Source organism: Cynara cardunculus (assembly GCF_001531365.2).
Source record: "Cynara cardunculus var. scolymus isolate 2C chromosome LG 3, CcrdV1, whole genome shotgun sequence".
NCBI classification, from domain to species: domain Eukaryota; kingdom Viridiplantae; phylum Streptophyta; class Magnoliopsida; order Asterales; family Asteraceae; genus Cynara; species Cynara cardunculus.
Window position 1 is genome coordinate 38,134,932 of NC_037530.1, and position 25,692 is coordinate 38,160,623.

At 36.2% G+C, this 25,692-nt stretch overlaps 5 protein-coding genes across 7 annotated transcripts; 2 read left to right on the forward strand and 3 right to left on the reverse strand.

The window, feature by feature from the left end:
- Nucleotides 1-652: 652 nt before the first annotated feature.
- On the forward strand, nt 653-3,768 carry LOC112510524 (mitochondrial arginine transporter BAC2). The gene is made up of 2 exons (XM_025115974.1): nt 653-945; nt 2,391-3,768. The coding sequence occupies exons 1-2, from the start codon at nt 712-714 to the stop codon at nt 3,099-3,101; spliced, it is 945 nt and encodes a 314-aa protein (XP_024971742.1). The 5' UTR covers nt 653-711; the 3' UTR covers nt 3,102-3,768.
- Nucleotides 3,769-3,838: 70 nt separating this feature from the next.
- LOC112510525 (pyridoxal 5'-phosphate synthase-like subunit PDX1.2) lies at nt 3,839-4,850 on the reverse strand. Its single transcript, XM_025115975.1, has one exon. It carries the CDS (start codon nt 4,716-4,718, stop codon nt 3,852-3,854), a length of 867 nt encoding a protein of 288 aa, XP_024971743.1. The 5' UTR covers nt 4,719-4,850; the 3' UTR covers nt 3,839-3,851.
- Nucleotides 4,851-9,120: 4,270 nt separating this feature from the next.
- LOC112508932 (kinesin-like protein KIN-13B) lies at nt 9,121-16,798 on the forward strand. Its single transcript, XM_025113792.1, has 12 exons — nt 9,121-9,313; nt 9,432-9,662; nt 11,003-11,194; nt 11,290-11,397; nt 12,417-12,494; nt 12,578-12,659; nt 13,510-13,669; nt 13,900-14,202; nt 14,442-14,660; nt 15,130-15,469; nt 16,218-16,283; nt 16,397-16,798. The coding sequence occupies exons 1-12, from the start codon at nt 9,146-9,148 to the stop codon at nt 16,574-16,576; spliced, it is 2,127 nt and encodes a 708-aa protein (XP_024969560.1). The 5' UTR covers nt 9,121-9,145; the 3' UTR covers nt 16,577-16,798.
- On the reverse strand, nt 15,515-25,427 carry LOC112508930 (ATP-dependent DNA helicase DDX11). Of its 3 annotated transcripts, XM_025113789.1 has the most exons (11): nt 25,394-25,427; nt 25,038-25,301; nt 24,651-24,950; nt 24,489-24,577; nt 23,730-24,083; nt 23,253-23,540; nt 22,931-23,173; nt 22,614-22,835; nt 21,332-21,869; nt 20,311-20,509; nt 15,515-15,721 (listed from the first exon to the last, which is right to left on the reverse strand). In XM_025113789.1, exons 1-11 carry the CDS (start codon nt 25,410-25,412, stop codon nt 15,535-15,537), a joined length of 2,703 nt encoding a protein of 900 aa, XP_024969557.1. In that variant the 5' UTR covers nt 25,413-25,427; the 3' UTR covers nt 15,515-15,534. The 3 variants fall into 3 exon arrangements, with proteins under 3 accessions (XP_024969557.1, XP_024969556.1, XP_024969558.1); XM_025113788.1 differs by lacking the exon at nt 23,730-24,083 and having other exon boundaries at nt 25,394-25,412; XM_025113790.1 differs by lacking the exon at nt 15,515-15,721 and having other exon boundaries at nt 20,185-20,509; nt 24,651-25,301.
- On the reverse strand, nt 18,004-18,843 carry LOC112508931. The gene has a single exon (XM_025113791.1). It carries the CDS (start codon nt 18,793-18,795, stop codon nt 18,190-18,192), a length of 606 nt encoding a protein of 201 aa, XP_024969559.1. The 5' UTR covers nt 18,796-18,843; the 3' UTR covers nt 18,004-18,189.
- Nucleotides 25,428-25,692: the final 265 nt, after the last annotated feature.

Genomic DNA, 25,692 nt, shown 5'->3' on the forward strand with positions numbered 1-25,692 from the left:
TTTAAAATAAGATATTTATTCTCTATTTGATTATGTTTATCCGCAGTTAGTTACACAAATTCAAACATGGAGCTTTAATAAATTGTACTTCTACATAATTTACTTGTAATCTTGAATTTTAAGTAATATACATTAATATACAATACTTTCATGAATAAAAATGGTTTTTAAGGGTTTTTGTCAAATGTTTTATAATATAGTATATAGATATTCTAAAGAATGTGTTGAAAACAAATCCTTAAATTTTTCAATTTGAACTTCTTTTTTAATTAATCTATCAGAACGAAAATCTCCTTAAAAATCTTTATTTTAAATAACTTGTTGGTGATGAACACATCCAAGTAACCAACAAAAGAGGCTTTGTTTTGACACTCAACTCTCTCTTTCGTGGTTTTCTTGATTTCTGTATAGAAACAAAATAACCCAAAATACATGCTTTCTTTTTCTTCCGTTACATGCTCCTTTCGATACACAATTACACAACTCCATTTTCACATTTTCCCATGTGGGAAAACCCAGAAAACAGAGTATCCGTGACCAGTTTTACCCCTACAAGATACCACTACAAAAACACAAGCAGATATCTATCTATCTAAATTCTAAACCAAAAGGGTTTCTGGCGATTTGCTCCTTTTGGAATCTTTGGGGATATTTATCAAGAAAAGATCAGATCAGATCCAATCCATTAAGCAGTAGGGTAGAAAGGGTGGGATGGATTTCTGGCCAGAGTTTCTTGCAAGCAGTTGGGGTAAAGAATTTGTGGCTGGGGGATTTGGGGGAATTGCAGGCATCATGGCTGGATACCCACTTGATAGTGTACGAGTTCGCCAACAGAGCTCACCCTCTGGCTCAGCTTTCACCATCCTTAAGAATGTTGCTGCTACAGAAGGACCATTTGCTCTTTATAGGGGCATGGCTGCTCCCCTTGCTTCTGTTACTTTCCAGGTTATCTTTCACTTCTTCTTCATCATCATCATCATCATGCCAATTACAGCTTCATAGTTCCTGTTAAACGTCTCATCTTTCGTTTAGGATCTGTTAGTGGGCGTTTGGTTTGCATGATGGAATTTTATGGAATTGGAAATTTGAGAATCGGAATGGAATTTGACCACGTGTTTGGTTTGATGGAATTGGAATCTTTGGATATCCATGGAATGGTGAAATCTTTAATCCAAGGAATTCAAAGGATTCCTATATATTCAATACGTGAACCAAACATAGGAATTGAAATTCTGTCAAGGGCTGTTTGCTTCATTGAATTCAAGGATTTCATGGGAATTGGAATGGTCAATTATTTTGACCAAATTCCAATTCCTTTGTTTGCTACACATATTAAAAACATAGGAAACCTTTGAATTCCATTGGATTAAAGATTTCACCGTTCCATGGGATATCCCAAAGATTCTAATCCCATTCCACTTCCATCCAACTAAACCTTTGATGAGTTCCAATTCCACCGAATTCCATTTTGTGAACCGAACGCCTCATTAGAGTCCCAAGTCGACTAGATTTGGATAATTTTCTTTTCTGAGAATAATTTAATGGGTTACACACTATCAAAACTAATGTCTACTACTCTTGGGAATCTAATGTTTAGGACAATCCATTAATGCAATACTCATCTAGCCCCTTTGGACGGTCGGGCACAATCACAATTTGTGCCATCTAGATCCACTGGAGGGGGCATGTTAAGAGTCCCACGTCAGGCTAGACTTGGACCACTTCTCTTTTATATATGTTGGAGCCACCTTCTCTCCTCAAAATACTTTATTTGGAGAATAATCTAATGTGACTCTACATATTCTCACAAGGTCTTATTTGGTTTTCTTTGTCAACTTATGATTAGAATCAATTGATGTAGACGTTCTTACGGATCTAGTACTACGTGTGTCAGGTTCGAATTCCACGGATGCAATAACTAGTTAGTGTCAAAGATGACAGAGGCCAAAAGCAGTTCTAATAGTCTGACAATATTTCCAATAATCAATAATAGGCAGACTAAGGGGCTGTTTGGTTGGTTTTCTATTAAGTCCTGAATGGATAAAGTTGTCTACTTGGATTAATCCGTCTGTATAAATGAGGGAGATTTTTGTTTGTGAGACTTTTTTCCATAGATGGAAGGAGTGTGTTCTTTAATTGGAAGGGGCAGGTTTGGCAAAAACTTGGCCTTCTGCATAAAGCTCCTACCAAGAAGCTTACTAAAAAGCCACTTTCTATATTATTAAGCCACTAGCTCACTACCAAAGAGCCATGTATAGCTGACCGAATAAGCTGCAAGTCCCATTAAGCGCATCAACCTGCTAAAAACATACCCTAATATGGATTGAGAAGGGGGGGGGGGGGTCTGGTGAACCAAATAGTTCTAATAATCTGACTATTTTTCCTTGCAGAATGCCATGGTTTTTCAAATCTATGCTATCTTGTCACGGGGTTTTGACTCGTCTAGTTCTTCCACCGAACCCCCATCTTACAAAGGTGTTGCTCTAGGAGGTGTAGGAGCAGGGGCTATACAAAGCCTAATGCTTTCCCCTATCGAATTGATCAAGATCCGACTACAATTACAAACCCGTGTCCAACATGATCACATAGAAAGAGGTCCACTAAGTGTTGCAAAGAACATCCTAAGAACAGAAGGTTGGCGAGGACTCTACAGAGGCTTAACAATCACAGCTTTAAGAGATGCACCTTCACATGGTTTCTATTTTTGGACATATGAATTCATGAGAGAAAAACTTCATCCGGGCTGCAGGACAAGTGGCCAAGAAAGCTTTAATACAATGCTCGTTGCTGGTGGTCTTGCAGGCGTTGCTAGTTGGGTTTGTTGCTATCCTTTAGACGTGGTTAAAACTAGACTTCAAGCTCAAACACCCACTTCGACGGTAAAATATAACGGAATTGTGGATTGCTTAAGGAAGAGTGTACAGAAGGATGGATACAGTGTGCTGTGGAGAGGACTGGGAACCGCGGTTTCTAGAGCTTTTGTGGTTAACGGAGCTATTTTCACAGCCTATGAAACCGCCTTACGGGTCTTGTTCAACAACAATGGTTGTACTAATACCAATGACAATCAAAAAACCCTTCAAACAGACAATGCTATATAAACAAATTAGAAGAAGATATATGAAAGGGAAATTAATAGAAATAGCCATTTTCAGGCTTTGGGTTCATCTCTTAGCAATTTCTCTCCCAATATTTCAAAAATATCCCTCCTCCGTAAATAGCAACTCCTCAACTTACGAAGGGGTCAAAGTGTAAAAAAAAGAAGTTTCTCAACATGGTTTGCAAGTACAAGAACCAAATCTATAATTAGTCCCAACACTACCTTTATCTAACTTACAGATTTGGTCCTTATACTTGCGGACCATGTTCAGAAACTTCTTTTTTTGTTTACATTTTGACCCCTTAGTAAATTGAGGAGGTACCACTTGCAGTAGTAGTGACATTTTGAAATATTGGGAGAGAAATGGCTGAAGAATGAATTCGAAGCCTGAAAATGGCTATTTTAGTTAATTTCCCTATTTGAAATTATCATCTGAAACGTGAATCTTGAAGTTCAGACTTCAGAAAACAACACATTATTTCTGAATGTGAATAAAGTGGAAAGTATGCAGCAATAGAGTTCAAGAAATCAGAAGTGAAATATCAAAGGATTCAAAGCAATAGAAGTAGATCAATCAGATAATTGGTTTGTCTCAATTTATAGTTGATAGTCATTCAGAATTTCATTGTAACTTTTCTTGTTATATATATATATCTTAACACAATGAATCAATCGTATTAAAGTTTGATTCTTGGAATCAGTAGCTACCTTCTGTTTCCCTACCAAGACTCATACCTGCAAATTCCACCATTCAATTCACAGCTTCTGCCAACATATGAGCATCATTATAGTTTCTAACAGCCTGCACAATTGCTCTAACATGTTTATAAGGATCTGAACAGTTGAAAATTGCAGAATCTATGAACACTCCATCACAACCCAATTGCATCATCAATGCAGCATCAGCAGGTGTTAAAATACCTCCAGAAGCAAAATGCACTACTGGAAGCCTACCCATTTGTTTAGTTTGAGCCAAAATGTCATAAGGTGCACCCAATTCTTTTGCAAATGTGAAGATTTCATCTTCATCCATGTTTGTTAGAACCCTAACTTTCCCCATTAGTTCCCTCACATTTCGAACTGTGTCAACAATGTTTCCTGATCCAGATTGATCACCTTGAGTTCTAATCATGGCTGCACCTTCTCGTACTCTCCTCAATCCCTCTCCCAAATCGCGACAGCCGCAGACGAAAGGGACTCGAAAGTTATGTTTGTTGATGAAGTTGCTGTCATCGGCTGCTGCAAGAAGCTCGTTTTCGTCAATGTAATCGACGCCAACCGCTTCGAGTATCTGGGCTTCAACGAAATGGCCGACTCGGGCTTTCGCCATTACCGGAATCGGAACAGACTCTTGGATTTGTTTGATAACAGCTGGATCGAGCATCCGTGAAATGGCGGAGGTAGGTGGTGATGGGTTTGATACAATCACACAAGAAGCTCCGGCGGATTCAGCGATCTTGGCTTGGTCAACGTCTGTGACGTGGATGATTGCACCGCCACTGAGCCTTTGAGCTAATCCAACCTTGACTGAAAAGGGATTCTGATCTTTCTTGTTGCCTAGATTAGATACAGTTGTGTTGCTGTAAATGGTGACTGCAGATTCGTCGTCGTTGGCCATGTCTGGTATGTGTTTGTGGAAATGCCTGAACCAAAAGTCGTAAACCTACAAAAGGTTTGAACAAGTGGATTGAATTGAAGTGGGAATCTATGTAGATAGAGAGGCTTAAGACATGGTGGCATGGCATCTTCCTGCCGAGGTTCGTCGGTGGCATCTTTTTTTGGGAATATGCAGAAAACCAATTTTGCATGATATCCCTGTCATATAACTCGGTTCATAATGATTTGATGAAATTTAAACTGCAATCCAATTCAATCCAAACTGTACATGTTAATTAGGTTAGTAGTTTGGTATATTAAAATATTTTTTTAATTTACTTTTTTATTTATAATTTTTTTTCATCTTCAGTCATTTGATACAATTTATTCATACTTCGTACATTTTACGTATATCACATTCAAATAATTTTCTCAATTTATATATATATATATATATATGTTCACAGTTACTGAACATACGATAGAGTTATATAGAGATAGAGGATAGATATGTGTATATAAAGAGGGTACGTGACAGTGTAATTATCTAATGTACATATTAATAGAAACTCAACAAAAATCCAAGAAATAAAAAGATATTGGGTTCATTGGATTGGGTTAGATTCAAATAATAGTAACTCAATAATTACGGTTTTGAAATTTACAACTCGATTAGACATCCGGTTAAGTTATTTCGCGTTGAATTGGATTGGGTTGATAAGGCTGGTCGGATTTTTGAGCACCCATACATATAATATTAAAGGGTTGTTTGTTAATCACATCAGATTTAACAAGATTTAGTTTATTCAATCGGTTATATATAATTGTTTAGTAATAGCTTAATTATCAATGATGGATCTAGAAATTTTTTCAAGCAGTGACACCATTCGACTATGAGAAACAAATATATAAATATTTTTCACAAAATCATCATTGGTCTGTTGGCAATTAAAAGTTAAAAACTAAGAAAATTGTACTAAGGGTCCGTTTAGTTTGTAGGAATGTAATGAATTTGAGGGGAGTTGAATTTCAAACTCACTCCAATCCCGTGTTTGGTTTGTAGGATTGCTCGGATTTGAAATCCATCAAAAATAGGATTTTGAAATCCCACAGGGGTGGTTGGGATTCCATGAGATTTCGTAGAATTTGTATATAATAATATTTAAAAAGATGTTAAGAACATTCGTTTTCTAATAATCAGTAAATAAAAAAGATATTTCATAAAAAATTGGATTATATCCGATTAACATTGGATAACCGATCCAATCCATGATTGGATCGGTTCGATTCCATCCATTGGATTATCCTGGGATTGGATCCATCCAATATGTTAATTCAATCATATTCCCCAACAATGATAATAGTGCAAAATGAAATATAATTGTTTGGTAATTATTTACAATAAAATTATGGTGCTAAATAGTTAAAGGGGACCCATGATACAAAATCATTCAAATTATTTTAGAATCATTAAGCGATAGACTTTTTTTTACCAAACAAGATTCACCTATTAACAATTCAGATGCTATAGGATACTAATAGTCAAGAGTTAAACATTGGGGGTATGAATTGCAAATAACCCCAAGCCATAGGATACTAATAATTAATGGCTAAAGGGCTCATGGCCCTTGTGATTTGGATCCTATGTTATCTCCATTTTACATGCCTTTTTATTAAATGAAAAATATCTGACAAATAATAATATAAAATAAAGGTTTTTGTCATTTATATTTATCATGTGATAATATATATGTATATATATAGAGAAGGAGCGATCAAATACAAACCATCCAATTTGTATAAACTGTGCAAATCACTCTCATCTATTGATTTCATTGTTTAATCTTATGAAATTGTTTAATTTTATGAAATTATTTTATATAATTTTTTTTTATGAAGTTGTTTCATATATGGTTATGAAATTGTTTCATGTAATATTTAATGTAATTTTAATGAAACTGTTTCATGTATTTCTCTAAAATTAAAATAATGAAAATGATAATATCCATAATTAACACCCTCCATAATAAAAATTATTAATCAACCTCTCATAATTACAGAAAAATGAACAAAATGAAAAATTATGATTGATTGAATACGGTTTGTACAAACAACGTGATTTGCCAAGTAAACATCCCCCCCCCCCCCTCTCTCTCTATGTATATATATTTGTCCAATTGAATGCTCCTAATTCATTATGAATATGTTTTAATTATTAAAGGTATAATTTGAAATCATCACGCCATATGCCTTGTATCTACATGACGTTGTCAAGAACGCTTAGACAAGTTGGACCGGGCCAAACCAAGCACGTCCAGTGCTTTGTGTCCACACGACGCTATCAAGAACGCATAGGCATAAACATACAGAAAGTTCAAAATCAGTGATAAATTATATTTATTTGTTATTTATAATATGATATTTTAGTATTGTCTTAATATGAATCTTAGAACATCATCTTTAAGGTTTCATTCTTAATAACAAAGGGTTTCTTTTGATAACATACAAACACAATAGTATATGATCTGTAACAACCTTTTAATAAACTTAATTTCATAACTGATTCAAATATCAGGTCAATTAACTGTCATGAATAATTAAATTTTGACCCTTCTTGAATATCTTTTCTTAAAACGTACCATTTATTTGTCTCATACATTTATACCTTTAATGAACCATAACTAATATGATCTTAAGGATCTTTTACCGAACTCTTACATGATAAGCGTTTATCGAGTGTCACTTACTTTACCTGCAAATGTGACAAAAAATCGGAAATCTTACTCGACAAGGGACATAACAAGGAATCTTACTCGGTAAGTCAAGGATGAGACTCTGAGTCTCTGACTAGGGGTACTTAAAAACCCGACCAACCCAACCCAACCCAACGCGAAATAACTCAACCCCGAGCAACCTGATGTCTAATCGAGTTGTAAAATATGATTATTGAGTATTTGTTAATATGTACATTAGACAATTACACCATCACATACCCTCTTCATGTACATGTATTTTCAATCTATTATTCAACTCTATATAACTCTTTCGTATATATGTTTAGTATATGTAAACATATATATGCAAATTGAGAAAATTAATTGAATGTGATTTACTTAAGATTTAAGAAATATGAATAAGTTGTACTAAATTGCTGACGAGGAAAAATAAATGAGAAAACAACATATATCAAGGTTAAGAGTATATTTGGATGTACTAAACTATCAACCCAACCAACCTGTACGGTTTGGGTTGGGTTGGGTTGCACTTTGATTTGAGTTGGGTTGAGATTTTTCAAACCATAAAGATTGGATTGGTTATTCAAATGGCTTTAAACCAATCAACCTAACCCATAAACACCCTAACTCTGGCCGATAACATCATACAACATGATAAATGAGGGTAAAAACTCTTACCTATAATCGTTTATTAGGTAAGTGTTTGATTAACTGCCTGTGAATATTTAGGGTTTGTTTGGCTAATGATGATGAATGAAAATAAAAATGACAGAGAATGAAAATGAGAATAAATTTTCCTTCCCCCCCAAATTTAACCAAGAATGAAATTTTGGGCTTCTGAAGGAATGAGTCAATTATATTATAGAAAACCAAACAGTTTCTTTATTTTTATTCTCATTAATTATTACTTAGGGGTTGTTTGTTTACCTCTTAATAGTTCCATTAAGAGGTAACATCTAAATCGTTAAGAGGTGAATATTGTTTGATAAAAAAAATCTGCTTCTTAATGATTGTAAAACCCTCTGAATGATTTTGTATCTTGAATCTCCCTTAATCATTAAGAGCCCTAATCTCATTGTGCACAATTACCAAACAATTATATTTCATTTTGCATTATATCATGAGAACCTCTTAATCATTCTGACTACTTAATCATTCTACACCAAACCATTCAACAATTGCTAAACAACCCCTTAATAACTCTAACCAAACACCCCTTAAAAAAGCTATTGAAATGTCTCAGGTAAAAAATATGAGACAAAAATGCAAACTAAGAAATAGTCGAAGGATGAGTTGTGTAAATTGTTTCAAAGTCAAAATAGAGAGCAATTTTTTTGACCAAAATCGAAATCAAAGTTTGTCGCTGACCCTTGCGTTACATGTGACATCATTCACACTCTTGTTTTCCCTTGTCTCCCAGACTTGAAAATTCAAACCCTCTTTTTTGAGGCATTTTTACTACAAAAGATTGTACTTTGCTCATTACCCAGCTCCAGATAATAGATAATCGATAATTTCAATCCAATCCCATCGTTTTATCATCCAAAGTTTCGATTCGATTCGATGGTGCCTTGCTTCTCTCTTTTGATGGAATAATTTCAATGAAGAAATGCTTTTATTTTGTGAATGATACCTACTGAAGCAGAGAAAAGGGTGCAAAGAATTTGAAGAAAAATCATCAAAGTTAATTGTTAATTGGAGTGTTTGTGTGGGTATGAATGCGGTGGGAAGAAATGGGCAAAGATCTGGTTCATCGGGGGCACATCATCAGCGTCAATACTCCGATAACTACATAGAAAACAGTTCTTCGTCTAATGGCCAATGGCTACAGTCTACTGGTTTACAACATCTCCAAACACAAACTTCTAACTCTTCTTCATCTGTAGGTTTCTATTCTTCAATTTCATTACGCCTTCTCTTTTGTTTAATTGAATAGATGCTGGATCTGGTTCCGTATTCGTATTCGTATTTGTGGTTTGATTTGTTATTTAATCGGGCAGATGGACTTTGCTTACTATGGTGGTGGTGGAGTTCATGATTCACGAATGTATAATAATAATAATAGGAACAACAGTACAGTAAGCGGAGGGACTAATTTGTTCTCGCTGCCGTTGACGCCGCCGGGACGCCAGAAAAAGCTCGGTGGGGGCGGTGGTGGCAGTGATGACCCCGGTGACTTCAGCCCTGGTCTCTTAGATCTACATTCCTTCGATACAGAGCTTATTTCCGAGGTGGGTTTTACTTCATTGCTGGATAAATCATCATCATGATTTTAAGCCACTTTAGAGTTTTCATTGTATCTCGTTCTATAAGAAGATCACTCGTGAGGTAGTTGTGCTATCATTATACCCTAAAACATAATTTGTATGATTGTTACTCACTTTTCCAAGTTGTGTTCTGTATCTGATTATGAAAATGGTTGGCACATTTGGTTGTGCTGTCGCACCATCTCAAGTTTGAGGCATCTTTGGTTGGTTGGTTTTCCATTAAGTCATGTATGGATAAATGGATAAAGTGGATAAAGCTGTCCGTGTGAATTAATCTGTTTGTATAAATCTAAAAGGTTTTTGTTTGGGAGGGTTTTTTTCATAGAAGGAAGAAGCGTGTTCTTTTAATTGGGAGGAACAGGTCTAGAAAAAAAAACTTGGCTTTTTGTATACCCCCTATAAACTTACTGAATAAGCCACTTTCTATATCATTAAGCCACTACCAAACAGTTATGTATAGCTAACCGAATAAGTTGTGTGTCCTATTAAGCTCATTAAGCTGCTAACAAACCCACCCTTAGATTTATGATTCGCAGGAATTATAAATGCTGGCATTGCTAAAGGTTGTTTGTGTTCTTCTTTGATCGCTGATGGGTGTGTGCTTGTAGTTGTAGAGTTGGAACACATTTTGATATGCAATTCTGCAAAGGTTGATGATGAACTATTGGGCATAGAATCAAGAATCTGATTAGCATTTGATGATATAAGTCCTCATTCGACAGCATTTTTTTTGATGTGATAATTTGGTCCAATTGTATTGTATCTAAAGTCTGCTTACTTATGGCATGTTTGTTAGCAGATTAATGAGCTTAATAGGACTCGCAGCTTATTCAGTCAGCTATACATAACTGTTTGGTAGTGTCTTAATGGTATAAAAAGTGGCTTATTCAGTAAGCTTCTAGGGGGAGCTTATGCAGAAAGCCAAGTTTTTTCCAAATTTGGTCCTCCCAATTAAAAAGCACCCTTCTTCCATCTATGAAAAAACCCTCTCAAACAAAAACCTTCTCAATCTATACAGACAGATTAATCCATACAGACAGTTAATCCATATAGGACCTAATGGTAAACCAACCAAATTATTTAATGATATTTGTTCTCGTTTGACTATTTTTTTATCGATGATAATACATTATATATCCCAATTAAACAAAACCAAACGAACCTAGTATATTCCACGTGGAGGTGGGCGAGGTCTGGGGAGAGTAAGATGTATGCAGACCTGACCTCTACGCCAAAGAATAATGGTAATATATGCCGATTGATGTTCACTTTTCGGGTTTGCTGATATTCTTTCTTACCTGCAGGTGCCAATGGCTAGCATTCATGGTGCTTCGTTGCATAATTCTGCTCATGGCAGAAGCTTTGATGATGCAGACCCATATTATGCAAATACCAAACAGAGTAATAGACTTCGAGGTCTGCCAGAAAACAACCTTTCGAAAAGCTTTGCTCCAGATAAAGAAAAGGCTAGCTCCGTTGCAAAGATCAAAGTTGTGGTATGTTAATCATACTCCAATAGAACTTGAGAATTCTTGATTGTTTCAAGGTATTATTTTTAATAATACCCGTTTAATGGTGGATGAATTTATAGGTGCGAAAGCGACCATTGAACAAAAAGGAGTTAGCAAAAAACGAAGAAGATATCATTACTACTGAGAGCCATTGCAATTCCCTTGCAGTTCATGAGACAAAACTCAAGGTTAGTACCAGAATTTTGATGTAATAATTCCGTGCGTCATTGCCTGATCACTGTTTTCCTAATGGCTTCCATAACCGGAGGAGAAAGAGAATGTTAAATCCGTGAAGCAGACAACATATCGGTATTTCATTAGAATGAAGATGGTATAGGAAGTAGCGAAGAAAAGAACACTACACAAGTCTTTTTTTTACCAATAATAGTTTAATGGGGGGATAATTATGTTAGAACCACAAAAATGTTACGAACCTGAGACAACCAATCTTCTTGTATTGTTTCACACACACACACACACTCATATTTATATATATGGTCATGTTCAGGGGAAAACCGCAAAAAAAAAATGAAAAACTGAAGAACACCTTAATTACCATTCATCTGTACGGTATGTACATGAGAATACGAGTAATTTGTAAGTAATTTTTCTAGTATTCACATGTGCATAGAAACCAAGAAACATCTTCAATTACTAGTATGCACAAGTGCACACTGAACAGATGAAGGGTTATCAGGGTGTTCCTTAGTTTTTCACTTTTTAGGGGTTTTCCCGTGAACCTCTCTCTCTCTCTCTATATATATATATAAGATATATATATATATATATATATATATATATATATTTCATTTGAGGCCATGATTTAAGGTATTGTTTCACATATATTTGTTATCACAATATGAAACTTCTTTTACGTGTACATTTTGTATCACAAATTGAAACTTTTTGAAGTGTACTTTTTATTTCCGAATGTGAAACAACATTGTATGTTTCACGATGTCAAACTTTTTTGTTTGTATTTTTGTTTCACAATGTGAAATAACACTAATGTTTTACAATGTGAAACAACACATGATTCACTGGTTCTTGTGGTTCTCATTTAATTATCCCCCTAGTCAACTAAACTGCATGTTTTCAGATATTACTTCAGAACGATAGGCTTATAGAACAAAGGCCATCTCATCTGGTTTCAAGCTTTCTACCATTTTTGATCTCTTTTCTCCCTTGTTTCTGAGTGGGTCTGCAGGTTGACTTAACGGAATATGTGGAGAAGCACGAATTCGTATTTGATGCAGTGCTGAATGAGGAGGTTTCTAACGATGAGGTGAGATGATTGGAAAATAGTAATACAATAACACAGATGGTATTGAACTAACACTTGCTTGTTGGTTTGTATTGTGTTGATAGGTTTATTATGAGACCGTAGAACCCATTGTTCCAATAATTTTTCAACGCACAAAAGCAACGTGCTTTGCGTATGGACAAACAGGTACCTGAAGTTTAATCAAATTTCAAAATGAGATGTCTTTTGAACTACAAAAAGTCACTGTTAGAAAAAACAGTTAGTTCATTGGGCATTAACAACATTTTGTTATTACAATATATATATAAAATATAGGGTCAGGTTCAGTAGGAAAACCACAAAAACTGAAAAACTGAGGAATACCCTGATAACCATTCATCCGGGCGGTATGCACATGTGCATGCAAATGACTTGTCAGCAATTTGTCTGGTATGTACATGTGCATAACATGCACATGTGCATACAAATAATTTGCCAGCAATTTGTCTGGTTTGCATTGTGCATAAAAACCAAGAAACAACTTCAATTACTTGTATGCACAATGGTTACCAAGTTGTTCCTCAGTTTTTCATTTTTTTGGGGTGTTCTCCTGAACCTCCCTCTATATAGATATATATAGAGCGAGAATCATGTAATAGATTTTTACTTTGTGAGAATGTGAGAACAAGTGAACAAAACTTTGTATTGTGCGAATGTTGTAACCTTCATACAATATAAATGTATCTTCACACTTCTCATGACAAACCTTCACGTAATATAAGGATACCTTCACTTTTTCTCATTTTCTCACGAAAATGGGCTGTTCTAGCGGGAATCTTGCCCTATAAATGTGTATGGATCTACTACATGGAAACAACTGCTCTAGTTTTTAGGATAGAGGTCAAGTCTACATACATTTTACCCCCAACCCTGCTTCCAACTCCAAGTGGGACATACCGGGTGTGTTTAGTTTCGTTTATACATGGATCTACTGATGAAGATCATACCATACAAGTTTTGAGTATATTGAAGGCTTTCTCTTGTTTTGGTTTTCCAGGAAGTGGAAAGACTTTTACGATGAAACCGTTACCCCTTAAAGCATCTCGGGATATCCTGAGACTGATGCACCAAACCTATCGTGGGCAAGGATTTCAATTGTTTTTCAGTTTCTTTGAGATATACGGTGGGAAACTTTACGATCTCCTCAATGATAGGAAGTAAGCTCTTTCATCATGTTAAATCCTAAAGTTGCTATATTTGGTAGTCACGAACTTCAGGTTTTCATGGAAAAAACCTCTCTACCCTCGGGGGTAGAAGCAAGGTCTCCCTACATCTTACCCCCCTCGATCCTATCTATGTGTGGGATCTACCGGGTTTGTTTGGACTTTGGTTTCATTTGAACTTCAGGTATTTAGGAGATTGGAATTCTTTTTTTTTTTTTTTGTAGAAAACTTTGCATGAGAGAGGATGGAAAACAACAAGTATGCATCGTCGGCTTGCAAGAATATAGAGTCTCGGATGTGGAAACAATCAAGGAGCTGATTGATAGGGGGAATTCAACAAGGAGTACGGGCACAACCGGTGCAAACGAGGAGTCCTCGAGATCACACGCAATACTTCAACTTTCCGTCAAGAGGTCTGTTGATGGTAGCGAATCTAAACCTGCTCGAGTTGTTGGCAAACTCTCGTTTATCGATCTTGCTGGCAGTGAACGTGGTGCAGATACAACAGACAACGATAAGCAGACAAGGTAAAGTCTTGATTAGTGTTTAGTTAAATTTACGATATAAATAAAGGCTAGGCCTTGGGGTCATCCCCATAGGTCGTCAGTTTGAGTCTCCTCAGGGCCATTGGCGATCTTCTTGGCTGTTATCTCCAGGGTGTATGGGATTAGTCGAGGTGGGCACAAGCTGGCCCCGACACCCACAGTTACCAAAAAAATTAGGATTTTTTCTTCTTCTAATGTTGTGCTTTGAATATGTAACGTAGAATGGAAGGTGCGGAGATCAATAAAAGCTTGCTTGCTTTGAAAGAATGCATAAGAGCTCTTGACAATGACCAGGGTCATATTCCATTTCGAGGTAGTAAATTAACAGAAGTTTTGAGGGATTCGTTTGTTGGAAACTCTCGAACCGTCATGGTATCTTGCATTTCACCAAATGCCGGGTCGTGTGAACATACACTCAACACGTTACGATATGCTGATAGGTAGTAACTGTCAGTTAACGATGAAAATGCTGGTATTTGATGGGCGAAATAGATAAAGTAATCTTTGAACTTTTTACGTGTCACAAACGAGAACCATAAATATTTTGAGAACCAGAAAAACAACTATTCACGTATTATTTATGTGATAAATATTCATCACGAAAATTATTCACGATGAAAATGCATGATATTATGAATGATGAACAATGCATATTTTAGACTTATTCATAATGAATAATATATGCAATAGTCAAAATATTTATGGTTCTTCATTTGAACTTTCCACTACATCTTTGAACCCGAGACCTTGTGGAAACTCCAATCTCTTTTCACCGTGACAATTCTTCAGGGACTAAACCCCCGTAAAGTTCAGTCTATTACTTCATCTATTTTGTTGTAAATGATACGTATTTTACCCTTGAACGCAACATTTCTCAATCACTAAGTTTGTGTAGCTATGAAATTACAGGGTGAAAAGTCTCTCAAAAGGGAACAAGAAAGATGCCATAAATCTAAGGGAATCAACAACGGTGCCATTGTCTTCCGCCATACTGCCAGTTTCGCCTTACGAAGATGGCACAATCGATTCATGGCCTAACCAACCTGATGAAGATGATTATGACACAACAGAAGAGTTCTCCGAGCCAGAGCCGCCATCATGGAAAAATAGTGGGAAATTTGAAACACAAAGCTTCTCAAATGGTCAAGACAAGATCAAGAGAACCAACGGGCAGACCAAACTGAAGGAGCCATCCAAACCTGCATCAAGAAATTGGAACCCTGATGATGATTTGAATGCCCTTTTGAAGGTATGCTTTGTAGAAGAAATTCTATGTGATATTGACCGTGTTTTCTTGAATCCCAGACCCCACCTCTAGTTGAGATATATTGGGCTTGTTTGGTTTGGAAACTGTGTTTTCTTGAATCCCAAACCCCACCTCTGGCTGTGATATATTGGGCTTGTTTGGTTTGGTTTGGTTTGGTTATTGTGTTTTCTTGAATCCCAAACCCCGTCTCTGGCTGGGATGTACTGGGCTTGATTGGTTTGGTTACTATGTTTTCTTGAATCCCAAGCCCCACCTCTGGCTGGGATATACTGGGCTTGTTTGGTTTGGATACCATGTTTTCTTGAATCCCGAACCCTACCTCTGGCTGGGATATATTGGGCTTGTTTGGTATGGATACCATGTTTTCTTGAATCCCAAACCCCATCTCTTGCTGGGATATGCTGGGCTTGCTTGGTTTGGTCTGTGTTTTCTTGAACCCAAACCCCACCTTTGGTTGGGATATATTGTGCTCGTTTCGTTTCGTTTGGTTTGGTTAACGTGTTTTCTTGAATCCCAAACCCCACCTCTGGTTGGGATATACCAGGCTTGTTTGGTTTGGTTACTGTGTTTTCTTGAATCCCAAACCCCATCTCCGGCTGGGATATACTGGGCTCATTTCATTTGGTTACCATGTTCTCTTGAATCCCAAACCCCACCTGTGGCTCGGATTTACTCGGCTCGTTTTGTTTGGTTACTGTGTTTTCTTGAATAATTGTGTGTTTGATCTCAGGAGGAAGAAGATCTTGTAAATGCTCATCGAAAACAAGTGGAGGATACGATGGATATCGTTAGAGTGGTGTGTTTGAATCCATGTCTGCATTCATTTGAAATCTTGACTGATCATATAACGTGTGGATTTAACTGTTTTTTTTTTTTTTTTTTTTTTTTTTTTTTTTTTTGTGGTTGTAGGAGATGAATCTATTGGTTGAGGCAGATGATCCAGGAAACCAAGTGGATGATTATGTGACGAAACTAAACACGATCTTGGCTCAGAAGGCTGCAGCCATCCTACAGTTGCAGAACCGTTTGGCTCATTTTCAAAAGCGTCTCAGAGACCATAATGTTCTCATCTCTTCCTCAGGTCTCTAACTATATATGTTGAAACGCGTTGAATTACATTTTTTTAATGTGATTTTACTGGGGGCATGCTAAGTTTCTTGGTCAAAATTGATCTTGCCAAGTATTTGGGGTACAAGTTCTTCACGAAGGTCGTTAATCTTTGGTTTTGATAGAATTATAGCGGAAAACATGGGTTAATACGTATGTTTTTTGAACTCATGAATCGTGATATAGTTAATTTCACTTCCAACTCGGTTTGTGTTCTTTCCTTGCTTTTTTAGTTCTCCATATCAATCCATGTTAGAATTTAGATTGATCTCCGATTTTGAAAATGGAATGTTGGCAAAAAAACGAGAAAACGGAAGGAGAAATTTGTCGTTGGACATCGCTAGCACAAGCAAACAAATTAGCTCCATCGTTCCGTTATTGTGCCGGTAGGAACAATTAACCAAACCAAACAAATCCAACAACTCCCAGATAGAGTAAGGTCTGAAAGCGGTTTCAACCTCACCAAGCTTGGGCATTGTGTGTGAGTTTCATTTGCACTATATAAATATATATTAAGTAAATTGCGTCTTTGGTCCCTATGGTTTGTTGAAAATTGCTATTTTTGAACTTGTGATTTTCAAATTACGATTTTCATCCATATGGTTTACAACTCATTGTTGTTTTAGACCAAATGATCTAAAATTTATTACTATTTTTCATCGGTATGGTTTACAATTCGTTGCTATTTTAGTCCCTCATTTTTAAAGGTAAGAGTTAGCTTCACGAAATAAAATAGCAAATAATTGCAAGCTATAAGGATGAAAACCACAATTTCAAGACCACATGAACGAAAGCTGCAACTTTTTTTTTAACAAATCACAGGGACAAAAAACATAATTTATTCTAAATAGCATATACTTAAAAAAAAGCACAAGTAGCCCCGGTTGTCGATTAACGAACAACCAAAGTTTTAATAAAGTAAGTTACGTTTTTTCGTCCATGTGATTTTGAAATTTTGATTTTCATGTCTATAGTTTACAATTTGTTTTCGTCCTTATGGTTTAAAATTTATTGTCATTTTCATCCTATAGTTTACAATACATTGTTTTTAGTCCCTCGTACTTAAAGGTAAGAGTTACCTTCACGAACGAAAATAGCAAAGAATTGCAAGCCTTAAGGACAAAAACCACAATTTCAAGACCACAGGGACGATATCCGTAATTTTTAACAAACCATAGGGACGATAGCCGTAATTTTTAACAAACCACATAAAGGAAGCACAAGCAGCCCTAGTTGTCAATTGGAGAACTAAAGTTTCATTCCACTGGACATGACTTCTTGGTACATTCAATAGAAAATAATTCAAGCAAGTTGGTTGACAATTCAATTGTCAACCAAACCCCATTGGAAAGTTCACCATTGACCCGACCTTCTACAGGTCGGGTTGACAAATGAACAGACAAAAAAAAAAAAAGAAGGGTTCTGTATAGAATCATAGTTGTATGTGAAGATATAGCTACACAATTCATAAACAACATTCCATATCAATGTAAAAAAAGGGCAATTATCGAAATCTAAGACCAAGAAAACACACACAAACACCCAAATCCACACACTAAACTTAGCCATTCTAGCATGAAACCAGCAGCAAGCATCTAGATGTTTAAAGGGCCTAGTTTCCTCATGGAACTATTGATGCTATTAGTTCTTATAGATGGTTGTGGAAGAAAGAATTCAGAGTACATATCTGTGAAGAATTTGTCAACAAGACCTTGGTAAATTGGGCTGGTAAGAAGAGAATAGGAATGAAGTACCTCTTCTATATCTAACACATGCTCCTCATCCTTCATATCCATCATCTCCAATTCCTTCATTTTTTGCTCCAAAACATCTCTATTTTGACCATTTTGAGAGCAACCAACATCTTCATCTTCTTCGACCCTCCTACTAGTAACTGCTGATTTCTTTCCGTTACTGTTATTCGGTATTCTTTCTTCTTCTGAGTTGATCACATTTGTATTTGATTCAATGTCTCCTTTCTCTTGGCTATTTTGGTTGCCGGCGTGATCCCACTGCTCACAGAACTCTTTGTAGAAGTTGTCGAGTTGCTGCATTTTTGGGTTGTTGAGATTTGCAGAGAAAAGGTTCAAAGAAGGGGCTTTCGTAAGCTTTTTATATCTTCGAAAGATTAAGGACTTGAAGTTTTGGAGGGTTTTGTTGAAAAAGTTCCTTGTTTTCTGTATGGTTTTTCTGAGCAGCATCTATACCTCTGTTGCTGTTCTCTCAAGGCTTAGTTTCTCTGAACTCTTCTCTTCAAGAACCTGTTTACAACTATATATATATATATATATATATAGAGAGAGAGAGAGAGAGAGAGAGAGAGAAAGAAAGAGAGAGATGGAGGCAATGAAATTTAAGGAGAAAACCCACAAGTTCAAAGATCAATGATTTTTTATGGGTTGTAGATTAAAATGATTATTGTATTAAATTATAAGATGCCATGATATTGTTGTTGCTAACAAACTAAAACATTGATGTCAAATTTAGTTTCAAAATGCAGCCGGCTAGAAATTTCAAATGAAAATGAGAATCTTTTATTGGGACAGGAGGGATTTCTTTATTCTTTATTTTCTTTAAATTAGCCCACTAATAAAAAGTAGTGTGTGAGCAAAGATATGAAGTGGGAATATAATTTTAAGGGGAAAAAGGGATGTGTAATGATAGACACTTGAATATATGACCATATGTTGTCAAAAGTGCAGTGCCACTGATTAAGGAGTAAAGGCAAAGGTGGTGGGTTGGTAAAAGACTTAAGGGGCTGTTTGGTTGGTTTTTCATTGAGTCTTGAATGGATAAAGTTGTCTATTTGGATTTATCTCTCTATATAGATTGAGAAAGTTTTTGCTGTGAGGGGTTTTTTATAGATGGAAAAAACCTGTTTTTTTAATTGGGAGGGAAGGTTTGAAAAAAACTTGACTTTCTGCATAAAGCTCTCCCTAGAAACTTACTGAATAAGCCACTTTCTGTTTCATTAAGTCACTACCAAACAATCATATATAGCTGACCAAATATGTCGCGAGTCCCATTAAGCTCATTAAGTTGCTAACAAACAAGCCCTAAAAGCTCACTTGGATATTTTGAGTATCTCTTATGGTACCTGCTAAAATTCCATAACTTATAACTAATAAAACATATGAAATCTATATGTATATATTTTTTTGTCCTTTTGGCTGGAAAAAAGCATACTGAAATACACATAACAAAGGGCATATCGGCTTTTTTCTGAATATTTTGTTTGTTATCCATGTATGCTCTGTTGCTAAATCCTAAAATAGAAGACTTTAATCTTGATACAAATGGAGAAAGGTGATTTTTACTTATTGCATTTATTAGAAGCTTAGCTGTATGGAGCCTCAACAATCTTCAAATAAAGTGGTACCAGTGTGTTGGTGTGTAAAGAGGGATAAATGAATAAAATGCATTGAAGGCAAGGCATATGGCATATGGGGGTCTGATATGAGTATAGTTAAGTCATTTTCCATTAGCTGAATCATGCAAACCAGCCTTGATTGAAGAAAATTGACTTTTGGACTCCAAAAGATAAGTGCCGCGAGAATTCAGCCAATGTAAAAATGACATGTCATATTTTTGAGCTATTATTCAGTGTATATGTGTAATATTAATTTTCACCAACTAGAGGGAGAAAAGTACAAAACTTATATGGATCATGCTCTGTTGCAATCCAAGGGTCCAACTTTTCTACCTGCTAAATGGACTTGCTTTTGTGAAATTTGAAGAATTGATGAAGCAATCGGTGGACTTCTCCGTAATTACTGGTGCTAGAAATGAGACGGTCTTTGATCCAACGTGGGAGCTTGTTGGTCGGGTGAAAGCTCTTTCTTGAAGAATCTGATGTGTAACGCGTGTCCACCAGTAAGATTGCTGCATAATCATTAATGTGTCTAATAGCTCTGCCTGAAAAACAAGAAGTCCACAAAGCTAAAGGCATCAGAAATAGGTTCAATGTGACAAAACCAGCTCTAAATGCATCCCAAATCAAGAAGTTAGCTTCAAGAACAGATATCCCTCCATTCTATTGTGTCAAATATTCTATTTGCAATTTACTCCCTCGGTCCCAAAATAAAGAGAAATTAACAAAAATAGTGTCTCAGCCGGATATGTTCATCTCTTAGCCATTTCTCTCCCAAAATTTCCAAAAAGTCACTACCTCCACAAGTAGCAACTCTACAACTTGCGGAGGGGTCAAAAAGTAAAAAAGAAGAAATTTTTGAACATGGTCCGCAAGTACGGGGACCAAATCTGTACATTAGTCTAAATACTTACTGAACTTGTGAAACTGTACTTGCGTACCCAGACTAATTTCCAGATTTGGTCCCTGTACTTGGGACCATGTTCAATTTTTTTTCTTTTTGCTTTTTGACCCCTGTGCAAGTTGAGAAGTTGCTACTTGCAGAGGTAGTGACTTTTTGGAAAAATTAGGAGAGAAATAGCTAAGAGGTAAATTTGGTCGGTTGGAATGACTATTTCTGTTAATTTCCCCGAAATAAATGTCCACAATGAAAAAGACACAAACTTTTAGAAATGTCTACTTATTACATCTTTTAATCAACTAAATGACAATTTTACTCTTTGAAAGTAGGCACTTACTTTCAAAGTAGACACTTATTTTGGGATGGAGTATTGCTCGTAATGCCTAAAGTAAAATTATTAAGTTTGAAGGTGGAAAGATTTCGATGATGTAGAATGAATTTTCAGCTAGAAGAATTTAAGATTTACCAATAGACTGGTTTACAGCCTTCATGCAAAGATTTTCATAGTACTCTCGTCCTCTACGCTTGCAACTTCTTAAAATGTCGAATCCTGCTTGAGCTTCTCCATTGAAGCATGGACCGTCTCCAAGACCATCAATATGCTTCACCCTTTCCATCAACTCAATATCAGATGGGCTTGGATATGGCAATCCAACCATGACTATGCATCGCCCCATTCCGTCACTGAAATTGATACCTTCTGATATCTTTCCACCAACTACAGCAAGAAGCACCGCACCATTATGAGCTACTGGTACATCTTTCGAGTTTGCATTAGACAATGCATCAACTGATTCCTTGTATTCTTTCAGAACGGTTTCCACTTCCGTGCTTTTTCTTGGCTCTCTGAACACATGTTTCTTCTTCATAATCCTACCAAGGATGCCTGATGTTTTCCAAGAACTGTAGACACATTCTTCATAATCAAATGAAGAGAAGAACACAACAATACCTTGTGGAACCACTGTAACCAGATTGCAAAGTAGAACCCCTAGCTCCCCAACCTATCATTTTATGCAAGTCAACAGGCATCAATAAAGGTGCGTTTGATATCCAGACATGATAGAACATTAAAGAACAAAAATCTGTTTAGCGTTTGTTAAGACGGAACTGGACATGACAAAACAGATACAATGACCAATTTACCCCTAATGAGTTGTTTATATGTTTTATATATTTTGATTAATCTATGCAATTTATTAAATTATAATAAAAATAAATATTTTTATAATAAAATATATCATTAGAAAGTTTTCGCCAAGACAATTAAAAGGACACCAAAATAAAAAGCTTATGTAGTTTTTCCAATTTTTATTTTATACCATTTCTATATTATTCTTTTAATTATTTTTACTAATATTTAATCAATTACACAAATTAATCAAAATGTAGAAACCATATAAAAATAATATTTTGAGAACAGTAAACTGAAAGTTTAAAGAGTTAATAAATAAAATTTAAAAAAATTATAAAATGTAAAGAGGAGGGCGTATTTGATGTTTTAGAGGAGAATTAAGTTCTATTTTGAGGTTATATTGGTAAAACATAAGTCTGTTCCACCTTCCATGGGGTGTGGGTGGAACACGCCTGTTCCACTTCATTTCCATCTGTTCCACATAAAAATTCTTGACAAACATGGAACAGTGATCCTTGTTTTATTCTGTCCAGTGTATCAAACGCACCCTAATGCTATAGATACATAAAACATGTAGAAGATAATTGTGAAAGTGGGATAACGAGTTACCAACCATGGTGGATGTACTTCTAGAGCTATAGCTAAAATCCAAGGACTGACCAGAGGGTCCTTGTGAAACAGAAATAGGCAATATATTGTCCGATGAAATTATATGACCACAAGAGAAGAAATGCAACTGATCTGGCAATAGCCACGGAAAGAGCCTCTCCCTTGTTTCTTCTATAGGTTGGAGAGTTCCACCAGCCAATACAACAGCATGGGCTTCATCAACAATCTACCAAAAGTTAACAGTCAACTTTGTTTGAAATCTTAAGAAGCTTATAATGCTAACTAGATGTTACAACAAGAATTCTGAAGTTTTTAGCAAACCTCATGAAAGATCTTCTCCCCGGTGAGCATAACATATTTTAGATATCCTCCTTGTTGCCCAAAGTCTGATGGTCTTTTCCTTGAGACTATTATCCTCCCATCACTATCTCGATTTGTTAGTGAGAGTAACATTCCAGCTAATGCACGGAACCCTGATAAAAAGCTTCCCTCGGCACGACATTCCTTATCTTGAAGGGTAGTATCATTTTGTAAGTTAATTATTTTATTCCCATACCCACTGACCTGAGAGAGAAAACCAGAGACCCATGATCAACTTTGAAAAAATAAACAGGTAATCACAAAAAGCAACAAAGCTACTCACCTTGTGAATCATATTGCTGTCTTTAATATATTGTAGCAATTTCACCAAGTTAATGTTGTCAATGTTGAGAGAAAACACAAACTCATTGATGCACAATGAGCACTCAGACACATTTTTTGCTGGACAACAAGACGAATCAACCAAACTAGCGTTATCCTTGTTGCATAAAGTTTGTATAAAAGCTCGAGTGAGAACCATCAATGTTTGAATGTGTCTGCGGTTGCCTGGTCCTAGGAGATTGCGAAATCGTTGAAAGTAACCTTCTAAACTGGAATTAACAAGTTCCAACTGTGATATAATTTGGATCACCAGGTTAGAAGTATACAAAAGATCCCATGAAATTTTACTCTGAAATCACAAACTGAAGCCGGCAAGTGCAAGAAAAGACCCAAGACTCAGTTTAGAGACGAACAAGAATGCCGATATCATGTATTACAAATGCATGGTAAACTAGCTACTAAAAGCCACATCTTTTACCTGGGACAAAGTTATTTTCGAGTCATACATGCTGATGAGAGAGTCAGCAAGGTTGTGAGCCTCATCTATGATAACAACACTATTCTTCAAGCTTAAACCAAGTGATTCCCGTGAAGATTTAGAAAGAATAGATTGATAAGGAAGAACCACAAGATCTGCTGCAGGGACCATGCTTCTAGAACCATAGTATGGACAAGTTCCTAAACTGCTTCCAATGTGAACAAGATCTTCAATATCTACCGGTCCTTGGTCAGTCATTTCATGCCTGAACTGCTTTTGTAGCTTATGTTTGCTAAGCATTGGGCATCCACCTGAGGCCTTTGTCTTGCGTACTCTTCCCCCAACACCCGAATTCTACAAATTAATATTAGAAAAGTGCATTATGCTCTACCACAGCGGCCATCATTTGAATATAAATTTCAAAAGTGTTCCCATTGTACACATTTACAATTTCAGTTAACATACAGATACAAGATATTATGTAGAAGGTAACTGTTTCAAATGCCATTGCTTTTATCCGGGCCTGCTTAGTCGGGCTAGGAAGATATTAGATTCACGCAGTCTATCAGAAACAGAGTCCCTTCACGATTGCTAGTTTTCCTCAGTCTCATGTTATTTGCTATTCATTGATAAAATGCAATAATTTGTACTTCAAATGCTCCAGTAAGTATCCTAAAAGTAAAAACAAACTATTCTAGCTGGGTAGGTAATCAATGAAACAAATCCACTATTGGGATATAAGCAAAGATTCACTTATACCTTCATTTTAGAAACTTGATTTTTCTTATTCTTTTGAAGATCCAAGCATTGCTCATTAATGAGAGTGGAATTCCCAAGCTTCAAAACCTCTGCAAAGTTTCATCCCAAATAGATTGATCATGCATTCATTAAGAGCAATAAATAAAAAAAGTACCAATTTACCTTCATTTATGCAAAAGTTCTTCCTAGAGCCCAAGCATGCAACCTTTAACTGACCAGCGAAAACCGTCTTCCTCAATTCTTTTACAAACTGTGAGAGCTGTGAATGTGTTCTGCTACAGAAATAAATCTTGAATTCTGCCTCTTCCTCTTCATCACTGAATTCATCAGCTTCATTTTCACCCTCGCTCGAGGATGAGCTGCAAATTCCACCACTTTTTCTCTTAGATAATCCACTTTTCTCATCTTCGCTCTCGTATTCTTCTACCAAGAACTCCTTGTCATCTAACTTCTCCCCATCACCTTTTGCTATCAAATTATTTTGTTCCTTGCCATACATATCGTAATCAACTTCAATTTCTCTAAAATGATTAAATAAATCATTCAAACCCTCCTCAATTCCAGTCTTATCACGTTTTTTACTTTTAAATCCGTATCTTTTCTTAAGCTTAACCTTCTTCTTAGGGCCTTCCACTTCTTTATTACCTAAAATATTCCTCATCCAATCAGGATCATCATCTGGCCCAGAACGATCTCCAGTTGTTCCATTCTGTTGCGTATCGACTGAAACTGAACTGTCATCATTCCGTCGCTGCTTTCGATCAACAAGCCATTGCAGAGCGCTACAGATTATGCTTAGGGTTTTTCCTGTCCCTGTTAACAATAATACGATTTAGTACATCAATAACAATCTTTTTCCCAATTTCAAAACACACACACACACAGAGAAAGAGAAGCAAGATTACCAGTTGGACTTTCGAGCATGGCGATTCCTCCTTTATCAAGAGAATCATAAAGAGCATTCATAAAATCGACCTGAATCGAGTAAGGTTTGAACGGAAAACCCCCAAATTTCTGCTTCATCTCTTCTCCCATTTCCCCGTTCTTTTCCCTATCAAGATTTTCCCGCGCGATTTAGAGGAATTTTATAACAGAGAGTAAATTACGTTTGGGACACAAATAGGCCCAGCCCAGTGGGCCGTGGGTAGCCCGAAGCCCCGAACTAGATAATTTATTCTTCATTACGATTTACGAGCAAAAAAAC